This window comes from Salminus brasiliensis, chromosome 10 (genome assembly GCF_030463535.1).
Source record: "Salminus brasiliensis chromosome 10, fSalBra1.hap2, whole genome shotgun sequence".
Lineage (NCBI taxonomy): Eukaryota > Metazoa > Chordata > Actinopteri > Characiformes > Bryconidae > Salminus > Salminus brasiliensis.
Genome location: NC_132887.1, coordinates 11361340 through 11373849, shown reverse-complemented (window position 1 = coordinate 11373849; position 12510 = coordinate 11361340). Strand labels below are relative to the sequence as shown.

The 12510-nt window shown below is 47.5% G+C and overlaps 1 protein-coding gene across 7 annotated transcripts in view; it reads right to left on the bottom strand.

The window, feature by feature from the left end:
- Positions 1 to 12510, bottom strand: part of meis2a (Meis homeobox 2a) — a 79013-nt gene that overhangs the window by 49230 nt on the left and 17273 nt on the right. For 3 of the 7 annotated variants that reach the window (XM_072689212.1, XM_072689214.1, XM_072689213.1), the window contains one exon: positions 1885 to 1941. The exons of the other annotated variants lie outside the window; for them this stretch is intronic. In XM_072689212.1, coding sequence (XP_072545313.1) covers positions 1885 to 1941 — 57 coding nt within the window. The remainder of the gene's footprint in view (positions 1 to 1884; positions 1942 to 12510) is intronic. 7 annotated transcript variants of the gene reach the window in all.

The window sequence follows — 12510 nt, the reverse complement described above, 5'->3', positions numbered from 1 at the left end:
ATCCAGGCAGAGATCCGCTTACTGAGGAAGAAAACCCAAGCAGCAGGTCACTTCCACAACCATTTATGATTCCTAAACGGTTCTTGGCTTGGACATAAGGTTCCAGGAAAAACCTTCACTTACTATAAAACCTTTACATCACTGCACATCTCAAGAACTATCCACTGCCAGCTTCTTTACTGAACCAAATCTGTTCTTCTATGGTTTTTCCATGCAATCGCTGTCTCAGCACCATTATTTTGAAGAGCCTACCAGTATCTATACACACTTAGCCCTGCCCTTAGAGGCCTGGCTTTGTCTTTGCACAGTGACTTAGCAGTGGATTTGCGTTTCGGTTGGCTTGGGCGTTTGTTTCAGGGTAATGGAGCATGAATGTGGAGGCAGTGGCTTCCAGAGGCTGTGCTTATAGTGACTAATTACAGCCCCCCACCAAAGGCCCCCCCACTGACCACTCAGGCCTGTTCACCAAGACTCTACTATGTTGAGCAGATAGGCAGGGGTGGGTACCGCACTGTGCGGTGGCCTCAGTGTTTAAGGCGAGCAGAGGGGTGCAGGGCGGAGTGCGGTGACCCAGGCCACAGTGCTCACCCTCAAAGGGAGAGAGAACAACACAGGCCCCGTCCCATCCTCCTTACCTTGGCCTGTAGTGCTGCCCCCCGCAGCCCCTCCCCTTTCTCCTCTTTTCTCCTTCAAGGCTCCCTCACAGAGAAAAGGAGAAGAAGGGGGGAAAAGGAGGGATTTTAAGCCTCTTTTTCCCTCCTTTTCTCCTCAACTTTTCAGCCGGTATAAGCAGCGTTTAGCACATTCAAGGGCTCAAATGGCTGCCAATGTGGGCCGGGGCAGGGGCTTCTCCCTCTTTTGTCCGCTGCCCCCCCCCTCTTTTTTATTTACTCAGGATTCACGCAGGCACCCAGACCACATGTTCCTGACACAGAGCACTTCCATTCACACTCCAGCAGGCCTCATCACACACGCCAGGCCAGCACACACACTCACAAAAAACACACAACGCACGCACTCATTTCCACTGCTGAGCCTGCTTTTGAGTTTAGCACTCTCCAAAGGCTCAGTCCGACTCTCCACTTCGGTTCAGGCCATGGCTCGACCCTCGCTCAGGTGAGGGAGGTACGGAGAGCAGTGTTGGCCGCAGGGACGGCTGTTTTATGGCAATTATTTCCTGAGCAATGGTTAAAAAAAACAGCAGCCCGCACACTGGCCCGTAAAACAACAGCTTGGTAAACACTGCGCTCCGCTAACAAATTGGGAGTGCAACAGTGAGAGTCATTAGCGGCTGTGTGAAAGCTGTCGCTGCTCTAACGCTCCTCTTTAGTTTTTTTCACACAGCCAAATCAGTGTAAGCCACCAAAACTCACTCCAACCCCATCACCACCACCCCGCCCCGTCCCATAAACTAGTCTTGCCATTGCACACAGCTGCATCCTCTTTCAGAGTTAATCTCTATCTACAGGGTATTGTTTTTGCAACTCCACTACTAATGTGTGGTTGCTTGCTTGCTCTGAAGAACACATGGTTAGGCGTGCTCGTAAATGAAGTGGAATTGGAGGTTTAATGAGATGTCTTTTTGTCTTGGGTGGATGCAGTGTGTTTAGGGAGGGTTGAGATGGAAGGGGGGCTCTTCTGCCTCCAGCCCCCCCACATATGAGGCCTCCCAGCCATGCCATCAGGCAGATAGCTTTCTGCAATCCCAGGAATGCTCAAGATAACTATCATCTCTCCAGTGAGGCACTGCCCTGACCCTGCAGCAGAAACATCTCTCAAACTCCTGGACAGGAGGGGGGGAAGGAGGAGCAGAGCCAGTTTGGCTCATGGAAAAGGGGGGTGGGAATGGGAGGGGGGGGAGTGTTAACGTCCAGTCATGCCTACCTTCTCTCCCCAAACGAAAGCTCCAAAGCTCCAGCAAGCCAGTCCCCCTAGCTTTCTCTGTAAAGTAACAAAAGGGGGAAGGAGTGAAGGAGAGAAAGAAGGAAAGAAGGAAAGGAGTGTCCCTTTGCCAACAGTTCAAAGCGATAATCATCTGCCAATAAGCCCTGATGTTTGGGGAAGCCGGGGCTATGTATATTATCAAAGGCTTTGGGCTGGATAATTACAAGTGTAATTAACCTGCTACCTGTAACAACAATTATCTAATTACATCATAAGTAGGGCCTTTGAGAGGCCCACAATGGCTGCTCCCGGCCTGCTGATTGCGCCCCTGATTTTCCGTCTGCCCCCTCCTCCTCCCTACCCCTCCTCCTCTCATTAGCCTGTTAATCACTCAGAGCTGCTGATGATTTCATAAGTCACAAAACCTTTCATTTAGAGCAGCGCTGCGTGCACAGCCCCATTACGGAGGCTTCGGGCTCGCAACTGCCTCACTCGAGAAACAGCCCAGCCCAGGCTTTCTTTCTCTGCCACAGTGGGGAAAAATGAGCAGTGGAAAACAACAGGGAAAAAAGAGGATCCCTGTAGACTGTTTTATTTTGAGATGGCAAAAATGATCCCGACACATAAGGATATATGACTTTGCGGTGTAATCCTTCACTCAGATGTTCTGTGCGTAGGGTGTAGCCGTCTTGCTAACAGCCCTGTCTGCCATGAGCCAATGAAAAGAGTTTGTGGATGGGAAGGGTGTGTCTACAGCTCAGCCAAAGAGGCATGTTCATTTAGAGGAGTAAAAAAAAAAAAAAAACAATCAAATGAAAAGAAATGGAATAAAGATGTGTGGCTGTGTGAGCGAGTGAGAGAGTGAGAGAGTGAGGGACAGGCTGTTGCAGATGTCAGGATCCAATTTGCATGAATGGCAAAGGGGTAAATTGCTGAGGACGGCAGAGCGGCAGCATGACCACCACCACCCCCAATCTCCCCTCACACTTTTTTTTGGGAAGGAACTAAAAGGCGTTGTGATGCCCATGACTGCCCCTCGCTCCAGAGACAGGGATCAGAGCCTAATGAAGGGCCTTGGGTCTAGACCAAAGATTTCACACTCACTGACTCGCTGACAACTCCGCCCCGTTCCCTAAACTAAGCACACAGCCCTGTGCTCTTCCTCATGGTGTTTTTTTCTTTCTTTCCACAATCAAATTGCACTAATTGGTCCCAGAGGTTATCGAGGTGCGCCTGGTCTCTTAAACACCATCTTAGAGGCATCTAGAGCTCTCTCTCTCTTCAACACTCCTCTCCCCCTCTATCTCTCTCTCGCCCTCGCCCTCCCTGTACACTTTGATGGCTGTATTATTATGGAAAACAAATAATGATTGAATCCACGTGCCTCAGCTCTTGGTTTCTAGAGCTCTTGCTATTGGTGGAGGCGGAGAACCCGCGGAGCAGAGCAGTTCACACTGCGGTAATTAAAGTGTTAATTACAGCAATAATTAGCAGAACAAATTGCATAAATTCTCACCAAAACAGGATTCAGTGAGCTCTGTAAATGATAAGGGTGAAAACTGTGAAAAACAGCAAGAGCTGAGAGAAGGAGAGAGAAAGAGAGAGAAAGAGAGAGAGAGAGAGAGAGAGAGAGAGAGAGAGAGAGAGCTTTAAAAGAAAACAGAGGCGGAGTGAAAAGAAGTGTGGATTCGGCTGCTAACGGCAATATGGCTTTATTAATCCCTGGTAAGGGAATATCAAAGTCCTCTTCAGAAAAGAGAGAGAATGAGCAGGCTACAAAGACACACAGAGAGAGAGAGAGAGAGAGAGAGAGAGAGGGAGAGAATAAGAAAAAGAAAGAGAGAGAGAGAGGCTCTCCCCCCACTGCAGTGCTGAGGCTTCGAATCTCCACATCTCTCCAGCAGCACTCAGCAGATAACAGTATTTGTGGTGATTCTCTACCCCCAATTACACTTCAAACCAAAACAAATACAGAATCCCTCACTGCGAGAGCATGAGCGAGACACCTTGCAGTTATTACGGGCCGAGCACACCACACCCGCCCGGACACTGCCATCAAAGAAGCAGCTTGTCGAGCCGGGCCATTAGGACGAGCTGGGAGGAAGAGATGGAAGACCAAATGAATTAAAAGGTTTATAAAAAGGTTTATAAATCAACAAGTCAACCATCAGATTGTAGCCTCTGCTCGGCAGCCCCTCTCATCAGCCCACTGCCATGAAGTTTTGCTCTGAAATGTCCCGGAGGCAGGGAACAAAGCGAGCAGAACTGATTACTGCGCCGCGGCCCCACTCCACTCCGCTCCGCCGGCTAAACTCTGTTTGGCTTCCTAATGAGCTCACTAAAAACCCAATTCATCACCCATAACCCTTTCTCAACCCTCCTTGAAATTCGCTGCTCTGGGTTTGAGGTGGAGAGAGTGGGGAAGGGGGTGGGGTCCCGACAGGGTGAAGGGGGTGTCCCTGTGCTGCTCAGGAATGTCCACCTCTGCCTCAGCAGGACAAACGCGCTCCACTGGCCCCAGCACCAGAGATTTCCACATTAATACCCCTTCCCCATCCCTGGGAAGGCAGGAATTTGGTAGGAAGGGAATGTGGCGGAAGAGAAGAGGGGGGGGGTAGAGGGGGTATGGTAGGAGTGGGCACCTAGTGGAAAGCAAAAACGGGGCAAAGGAGGTACTCTCAGCCAGGAGATCCTACAGTGATGACAAACAACTGAGAGGAAGACAATTGTGAATTCCTCACCCATCGGTGGAGGAGAGAGAGAGGATGGTGTGAACGAGTGTGTGTGTGTGCATGCGCATGTGCATGGGTGTGTGTGTTTGAGAAAAAGGGTGCAGGAGGGAGCTAAACTCCCTCAGTTCCTCATTACATGGAGTCAGAATGATCCTCTTGGCACCTGAGCTGAAACCCAGAGATTACAGAATTGATGAATCCTCGGTTTAAAATGCAGCTGTTTTATTCTGCTTTAGTAATTAATTCTTTTTCCAATAGCGTATTGATTAAGCGTAGCCCCTGATAAAGTTCAAACTGAGAAGAGTTCCCCCCCTGGGCCGGGCCTGGCCTGCTCGCCAGAGTCAATGAAAACTTCCTCCAGTTCCACCTGCCCCTCTCTATCTGTCTCTCTCTCTCTCTCTGTCTGCCTTGCTCTCTCTCACAGAGGCACAGTTTGCCTTCATAAATTAGTCAGGCCTGCGAGGAGCCCTGTTAGTTGATCGCTGCTTTTGTCTCCCCGCTTGCTGACTTGCTTCTCTCTACCGCTTGGCCTTTTGTGCTGTCACACACACACACACACACACACACACACATACAGATACACACTCACAGACGCACAGTCCCTATGCAGTTCATTCACAGTCACTTACACCCCACCACCCCCACCCACCTCGATATGCCGTGCTCAGGCAAAGAACACTTCTCTCACAAAACTTCACTTTGCATTCTTTTTTATCTGCCCTTTTTTCCATACAGCTGTGAGCCCCCGATCAACAGAGAGAGCACAACAGCCTCTCCAGGGACCCAACTAGCAGAGAAATCAGATACTCCTTTACAAGAGCCGGGGCTGCTCGTGTCTTGTCAAGACTCACCTACCGGCTCCTTTACAAGTCAATAACCATGGCCTGCTGTCCTTCCCACAGACATTCCAGACTGTAATTATCATTTAACTAAAAAAAAAAGAAAGAAAAAAAGTCAACGCTCTTCTTATTCTCTTCCAACTTAAAGGGGAACTCCTCTTCCATATCTGTACTCCTGTACCATTCTGAGGCATTCCTAAATTCTTTTAAAAGGTGCCAAAATGAGAGAGTTCTCTGGAGCGATTCCATAGATAAACCACTTTAGATTCCCTAAAGAACCTCTCACTGGGTGGACCATTTACATAAACAAGATGAGAGGGTGAAGAACCTTTTAAAACATCTAATGCAAAGGTTCTTTACTAATTACCAGGTTTTCCTAGAAAACCACGAGTCATTAAGGAATGCTTGTTGTGTAGAGTCTACACAAACGTCAAACACACCAATAACAGAGATGTAAATGAATTAATGAAGAAGGAGCTATCGTAATAGGGACAGGTAAGGTGTGCTTAATGCCTTTACCCAAGACAATTTCCCTCTGCTAATGGAGTCGTCTGCGAGTGTTTGATGAGCTCTCCAGCGTCCGCGCTCCTTAAGGTAAGTTCAGCAGGTCATTTTATTACAGCCCAATCCTGGCACTCTCTCTGACTTTAGAGCCTTGACAGCTCTTGGCAATAAAAATTGCACTCTAGACATGGCTGAGTTGGTGAGGAGCTTATTACCACAGTGAAAAATAAGAGTTTGGGAGTCCAGGGCTCAAATTACTGCCACTCTAGCACCTTGACCTGCCCAAATGAATTTTCCCCATTGCATTTCTTGCACATTTACTTAATTAGGTGCCTGACATTAGCAGCGGGAAAGTCCTGCCTTGCTCCATTGGAAAGAAAAAAAAATCTATTTTGGAAAATGGAGTAACAGAAGACGATGATGATGGTTACACCCTGACGGTGCCTGGCTTCTGTGATGTATGGTGATTTTGACTGCATCTTGATCTGGCCAGCATAATTTTCTCTGCCTCCAGATATTATTATAATGCATCACATTCTTAATCCTGGAGCAGTGTGAGGTAATTTGCAGCTTTAGAGTCTTAGCATGACCATAAAAACTTCTGATGCGATTTATCAGCAGCCTCATGCCTTGCGACTCCTTTAAACCATTATTTTCTTTTCTTCAGCCTATTTTTTTCCTCCTTTTGTGTCTCTTTCTACTTTTTTTGGCCCCTGTTATTGACTTTCCAATTTTCTCTTCCCATCAGACCTCAGCAGAAGCAGAAGCTGCCTGAAGCTGAGTGGCTAAAAGCGTAGCTCCAACCATTCACTAATCCAGACAGAAAGAGACAGACAAACAGACGAACTGGCAGGCCAACAGCTTCACACTCATACAGTACATAAAATGTATTGTAAGTAGTGTAGAAGCGCCAAAGCAGGAACCGTATAGAATAGGATGAAGTACAGCCAAGCTAAACAAACTGATCTACAACCTCCAGTTATAAAAAGCAGGGGAAAAAAATGGACTGGTGGAGTGCAGGAGTGAGAGCGAGAGGAGGTTGTTATCCTCAGCCAGTGGTGGCCCTAACCTGTGCTGTAAGAGGGCTGCAGCATGCCTCCGGAGCCACAGGGAGCACGACTCATTTTCCGCACAACAATGGGCCTGGATGGGCGCCCACACAATGGCAGGTGCACTGAATAGCGGCCGGCTGGTGCAGCAGAGAGCACACCAGCGCTCCCCACCACACCAGCACTCCTCTGCTGCGTAACCTCTCCTGCTCTACGTCTCCACCCGGCTCCTCTTTACTATAAAGAATGAAAACGATCTCATGGGGGTCCGAGGAGGAGAAGTAGCAGCAAGGCCTTTGGGGCAGAAAAAGACCAGTCCTACGCTTTGGCCTGATCTGGCTTTTTCTCTCTTGTTATCTGTCTCCCTCTCTCTCTCTTTCTTTCTCTCCCTCTCCCTCTCTCTCTCTCTCTCTCTCTCACCCTCTTTGTGTGTAGCTTTTTTAATAGTTGCAGAGTTTGTTCTCATGCGCTGTTCGGCTGTCCTCCGGGCCATGTGAGGGGTAAAGGCAGCATTCCCCCACCTTCAGAGCATTCTTTTTGGGGTCAGGGGGTCAGCCTCCACAGATGTCTCCAGCAGACAGGCAGTTGTCTGAGGACTGCATCCCAGAGAGTAAGCATTCGGCCCAAACAATGCAGGTCAGCCCTCAGTAAGGCAGATTTTTTTCTTCCCTTGGTCTACTTTAAATAAAATCACACTGTGTTTTTGTGTGTGTGTTTGTTTGCGGATTTTTTTTCCAACTACAAGGTTTACTTTTCCTCTTGAAATTGAAACTGAGCACATTCACAGAGGTGGGTTTCACTAGATAGCATTGTTTGCTTCTTTCTTTCCCCCCATTTAAACACTCTTCTCTTCCTAAGCTTCCTCCAATTGTTCTAATGGAGCCATAGTCATTCCTGCCTGACAGTGCAAGGAAAGATGCTTTTTAAAAAGGAGAAGGAACACATGTTGCCAGGACAGCAGAATGCAAACATGGCCCTCCTCTCTGAACATGCAAAGACCTAGTTCGCGACAGAAGGCACTTTATAAGTGGCGAGTGGCGATATTTAAAGAAAAGAGCGTTGCTCCATCCCAACAAACAGTATCAAAAGCAAATTCCTCAGCCGAGCGGGTTTCATTAAAGAGAAATCAAGCTTCTGTGTGTCGGATGGGTAAAACAACAATGCCAGGGAGAAAACAGGGAGGGAAGAGAAAGGCTGGGTGCATTTAAGCAGCATGTTTCGCCTGGAAACATGGAAACTGTGTAATTGCAACAACCTTTTAGAGACGCAGCAGCCGGGCCATCTCTGAATAGCATCCTCTTTTTTTTCTCCCCTCTTTCTTTGAATTGTAGTGTGCATGCCTATGTGTGTGCATGTATGTGTGTTTGTATATGTGCATGCCTTGCACTCCTCAAAACAGCCCCCTCTATTCTGAAATTGATAACCTTCTAAATGAATTATCGTAATGCATAATGAACGTTATCTCCCCCCCAGGCTGCAGCCCTGTTTGGCATGTTGATTTGTTTTGTTTCACATTACCCTTCGTTCTTTAAGAGTGCTCGCTGCTTGAGGCGTGTAAATAAGAAATTATCCTTGCTTACTAACACTCCTAATACCTCCTTGGGGTAATTAGAAATTATTAGACTGCTGCCTCCAATAACAAGAGCTAATGGCACTAACTACTGTCAAAGCCAACACCTCCTTCGTCCCGCTCCCTTCAGACGGAAAAAACAAAAGCTCTCCGCTGTGTGCAGACTGTAGGGCACGAGGCCGGCATTCTCTGCACCACCACCCCCCCCCAAACAAGCGCCCCCACGCTCAGAGACTCATTATAGCACATGGGAGAGTGGAAATCAGGCTATAAAATGAGCTTATCTGCAATAATGCCCAAAAAGATTTGCATAAACGCGTTAACTGTGCTGGTGGAAGCAGGCGGGGGAGAGACGAACTCAAATCTGCCCGCGCTCTCCTTCTCATCCACCCACTCTCTTGGACGTGAGCTGCTTGTTGGAGAGGTACCTGTAGGGTATGGCTGGCTGCGGTGCTCGGCTCCAGCTCCTCCATGCTTCCCCGCCTGCACTATAGGCCACGGCACTCAGCCACGGATTCGGCAAACGCTTGTTTCTCCCAGGAAGAAGGGGCTACGAGGTGGGGCTCGGACTTTAGCAGAGCCGTGGGGGGAGGAGACCGGGCGGATTAGAAAGCCAAAGGAGGCAGAAGAAAGGGGGAAAGTGGAAAGGGAGCAAGGCCCATTGGACAAACACAAAAGGGCCGATGGGAGGGGGGCCCAGGAGTCAGGGTTAATTCCCAAATAAGTACACCTTAAACGGCCTGGATGAGCAGTTAGGCCGAGATTTGGAGTCTCCCTGCAGGTGTGTCTTTGAGAGCGCTGCCCTCTCTAACCTCTTTCCCTGCTCTGATGGAAGCACAGCAACAAACACACGGGGCAGAGCAGGAACACAGACACCATCACTTCTGAGTGCTTCTCCTCTTGGTAAAAAAAAACATGCGCGCACATAGACCCACACACACACACACACACACACACACACACAGACACACTCACACACACACAGTCGTAAACACTCCTGCACTTTAGCAAGAAACAAATCTGCTGGAGACAGGAGTGATTGGATTATCACCCCTGAAGAATGACTTCTTAGCTGACCCCCTCAGGCACGGCTTGCTAAAACAAGACCCCGAAAAAAATTCCAGCGCAAAACCGGTGTCTCTTTAAAGGGCCAGCACATTGTCATGCTTGTAAAAATACAGCAGCGCTAACGGAGCAGGCAGAGCCCCCCGGGGGTGTGGTCTCAAATCCCTTTTAGCCATATTACATCAGGCCCTCTGTGTTCTACATTGCCACGGTGACAGGGAGGGGGCTGCAGAGCACAAGCCATTCATATATCAGCTCTGTCTTTCTTTCACTCCCTCTCTCTTGCTCTCTCGCTCTCTTTCTTGCTTTCTCTTTCTTTTCCATCTCTTTCTGTGTCACACCACACAGTAAAAGTCATCATGCTCCATGTGGCTCCATACCATGATTACGTTCCTGAACCAACAACAAAAAAAAGCTCCTCACTTTTAATTACAACTAACGCATTAAGAGGAAGTGCAGTGACTAAAAAAGCTTTCCCCATTGTCGTCTCTAATGGGGCATAACATGCAGTCCTTTTAGCTGCTGCGCAAATAATTTTAGCAATTTTTTCCTCATGTTCACCAAACATTAGTTTGCACATTGGGCTGACCCACTTGCTGCTTTACGGATGAACAGGCTGGCCGTGATTACAGGCCACTGGGATGACAGAGAAAGAGAGAGAGAGAGAGAGAGAGAGAGAGAGAGAGAAGCAGGGTGTGACCAAGCAGGGGGTGAAGAGAAAAAAAATGATGTTAATAGACGTACTCTCACTACTCTGCTTTCTTTCCTTTTAATGTGTTTTTCTCCTAATCCAGTGAATCAGGCATATGAGTACAGAGAGGGAGACAGACACAGAGAGAGAGAGAAAGAGAGAGAGAGAGAGAGAGAGAGAGAGAAGATGATCATTCTGTTTAATCGCCCTCTGGAAAAAGGCCAAGCAGTCTACGAGAGAGAGTGAGAGAGAGAGCGAGAAGAAAAAAGGGATAGAGAGAGAATTAAGCAGAGAGTGGAGAAAGGGGGAGAGGCTGGAAGCGCAGCCCCTTGAAACATTTCGAAACAGAGAGTAGTGAGGCCTTTTCCCGTAAAGGCCTGTGAATGCTGAATCCAGCAAGAAATCGGCTCTCAGAGCGAAGGGAGATCCATTTTAAAACTATCTACATTAACTATAGTTTTCCCTATAGATTAAGCATTCGCCATGAATAATTTACCCTCTCTTATGCTAATGGGAGTCTGAGAGTATCCCCTATGTTGTTTTTTTCCCCTCCAGCACAACTATTCTCGGCATTCAGAAGTCATTCTGTCCTTCCAAAACTAAGTTGGAGAAACAGATACTTGCCTGCTTACACAGAACAAGACTAGCAAGCAGCAAAAGCACTTAATGAGATTTGTAGATTCAGCTCAAAACAAGGCGAGTAGCAGTGGAATTCAGCAAAACACACGGCCATTAAACAGCAATTTACTCCATAAACATTAACAGCCTGTTAGGGGGCCAATTTTTAAATGTCATAATTACATCATTAACATATTCATTGCAGCAACTAAACAAACTACAGTGTTTAACAGTTTCTGATTAATATGTATGGAAAAAAACAGGCCTGGGGTTCAGGGGGTCAAGCTGGAGAGGAGCCCTACAGGGTTTTATAGTTTGTAAATACCCCATGTTTTACACTAACTCTAAGGTTTTGTTCTAAAGCACCTGTTCCTTGCTAAGCCCTTCAGTGCCTGAGCTGTCTCCGTGTGTATTTGCCTGGCAGTGTGGTCAGATCTGCTGTTGCCGGGCTGAGTCTGGGCACTGCGTAAAAATGATCAGTCTTCCAACAGCTGGGAGTGATGGCCGTGAAACAGCAGGGACCGCTGCAGCTTTATTGTTTATCTTTTGTTTATGGGGCAGTATTCAGGTTTAATTATTCCTCTAAATTAAACTCTTAAGAGGCACAGAGAGACAGCCAGCAACCCTCAGCCACCCCCCTCCTCCAAATCACACACCCAACACACACATACGCACACATGCAGTGGACACACACGCCTTAGAGATTTCATTGTTAACCAGGGGCAACAACAAAGACGCAACAAGACCTCCATCTTGCGTTTACTGAAGCTGAAATCCTAACTGGATTTTATTCCCTTCTACTGTCTGTAGCGTAAACTTTAAAGGGAGAGGGGGGTGAGCTGTAAGTCCAGGAACTGGCCGAATCAACAGGCCTTGTTCATTCTGAAGCTGCTGGGTTTCTGTCCTCATCAAGAATGACCCCCTATAGAGAGGTCCACCACAATGACCCTGCCCAGAGGGGCCCTAGGCCAAGAGAGGTGGGGAGATGTAAGGGCTTGACATAAACTCAACTGCCAGTGTAAACATGCACACACACAGCTCGTCCATACACCATACTCCTCAGTTTCACTGGGGATGAGAACATCAAGGGGGTTCAGTTGTTGAGGGAATGTGTAAGACACTTTTCCATAGTGTCAAACTCCAAAATTGAGTTTTTGAGAAAAAATGAAGAGACATTTATGTCAGCTAGGGATGGTATTAATATTGGATTGTGTGTTTACAGTAATTCACAAAAAGTAACTTTACGTAACTTTACGTGGTCTGCCACTGCATTAGGCCTGCATTAGATAAAGACAGCTGTACCAATAAATAATGTTGACGCTTTAAAAATCAATCCGCAGATGTTTCTCTTTTGCATTTTCCCAAAACCAACAATAAGACACTAAAATAGTCACATATCATCACAACAGTGCTAAATGCTGCTGTTAGCTGTAGGAATGGGACAGTTGTTTTTTTGCTACTGAGTTTCCATCGAGTTACCTCAAACCTTCAATTTGCTTAACTGCAGTCGAAGCTGCTCTACTAGTTAAATGCTGACACTGTTCATTGACTCTTATGG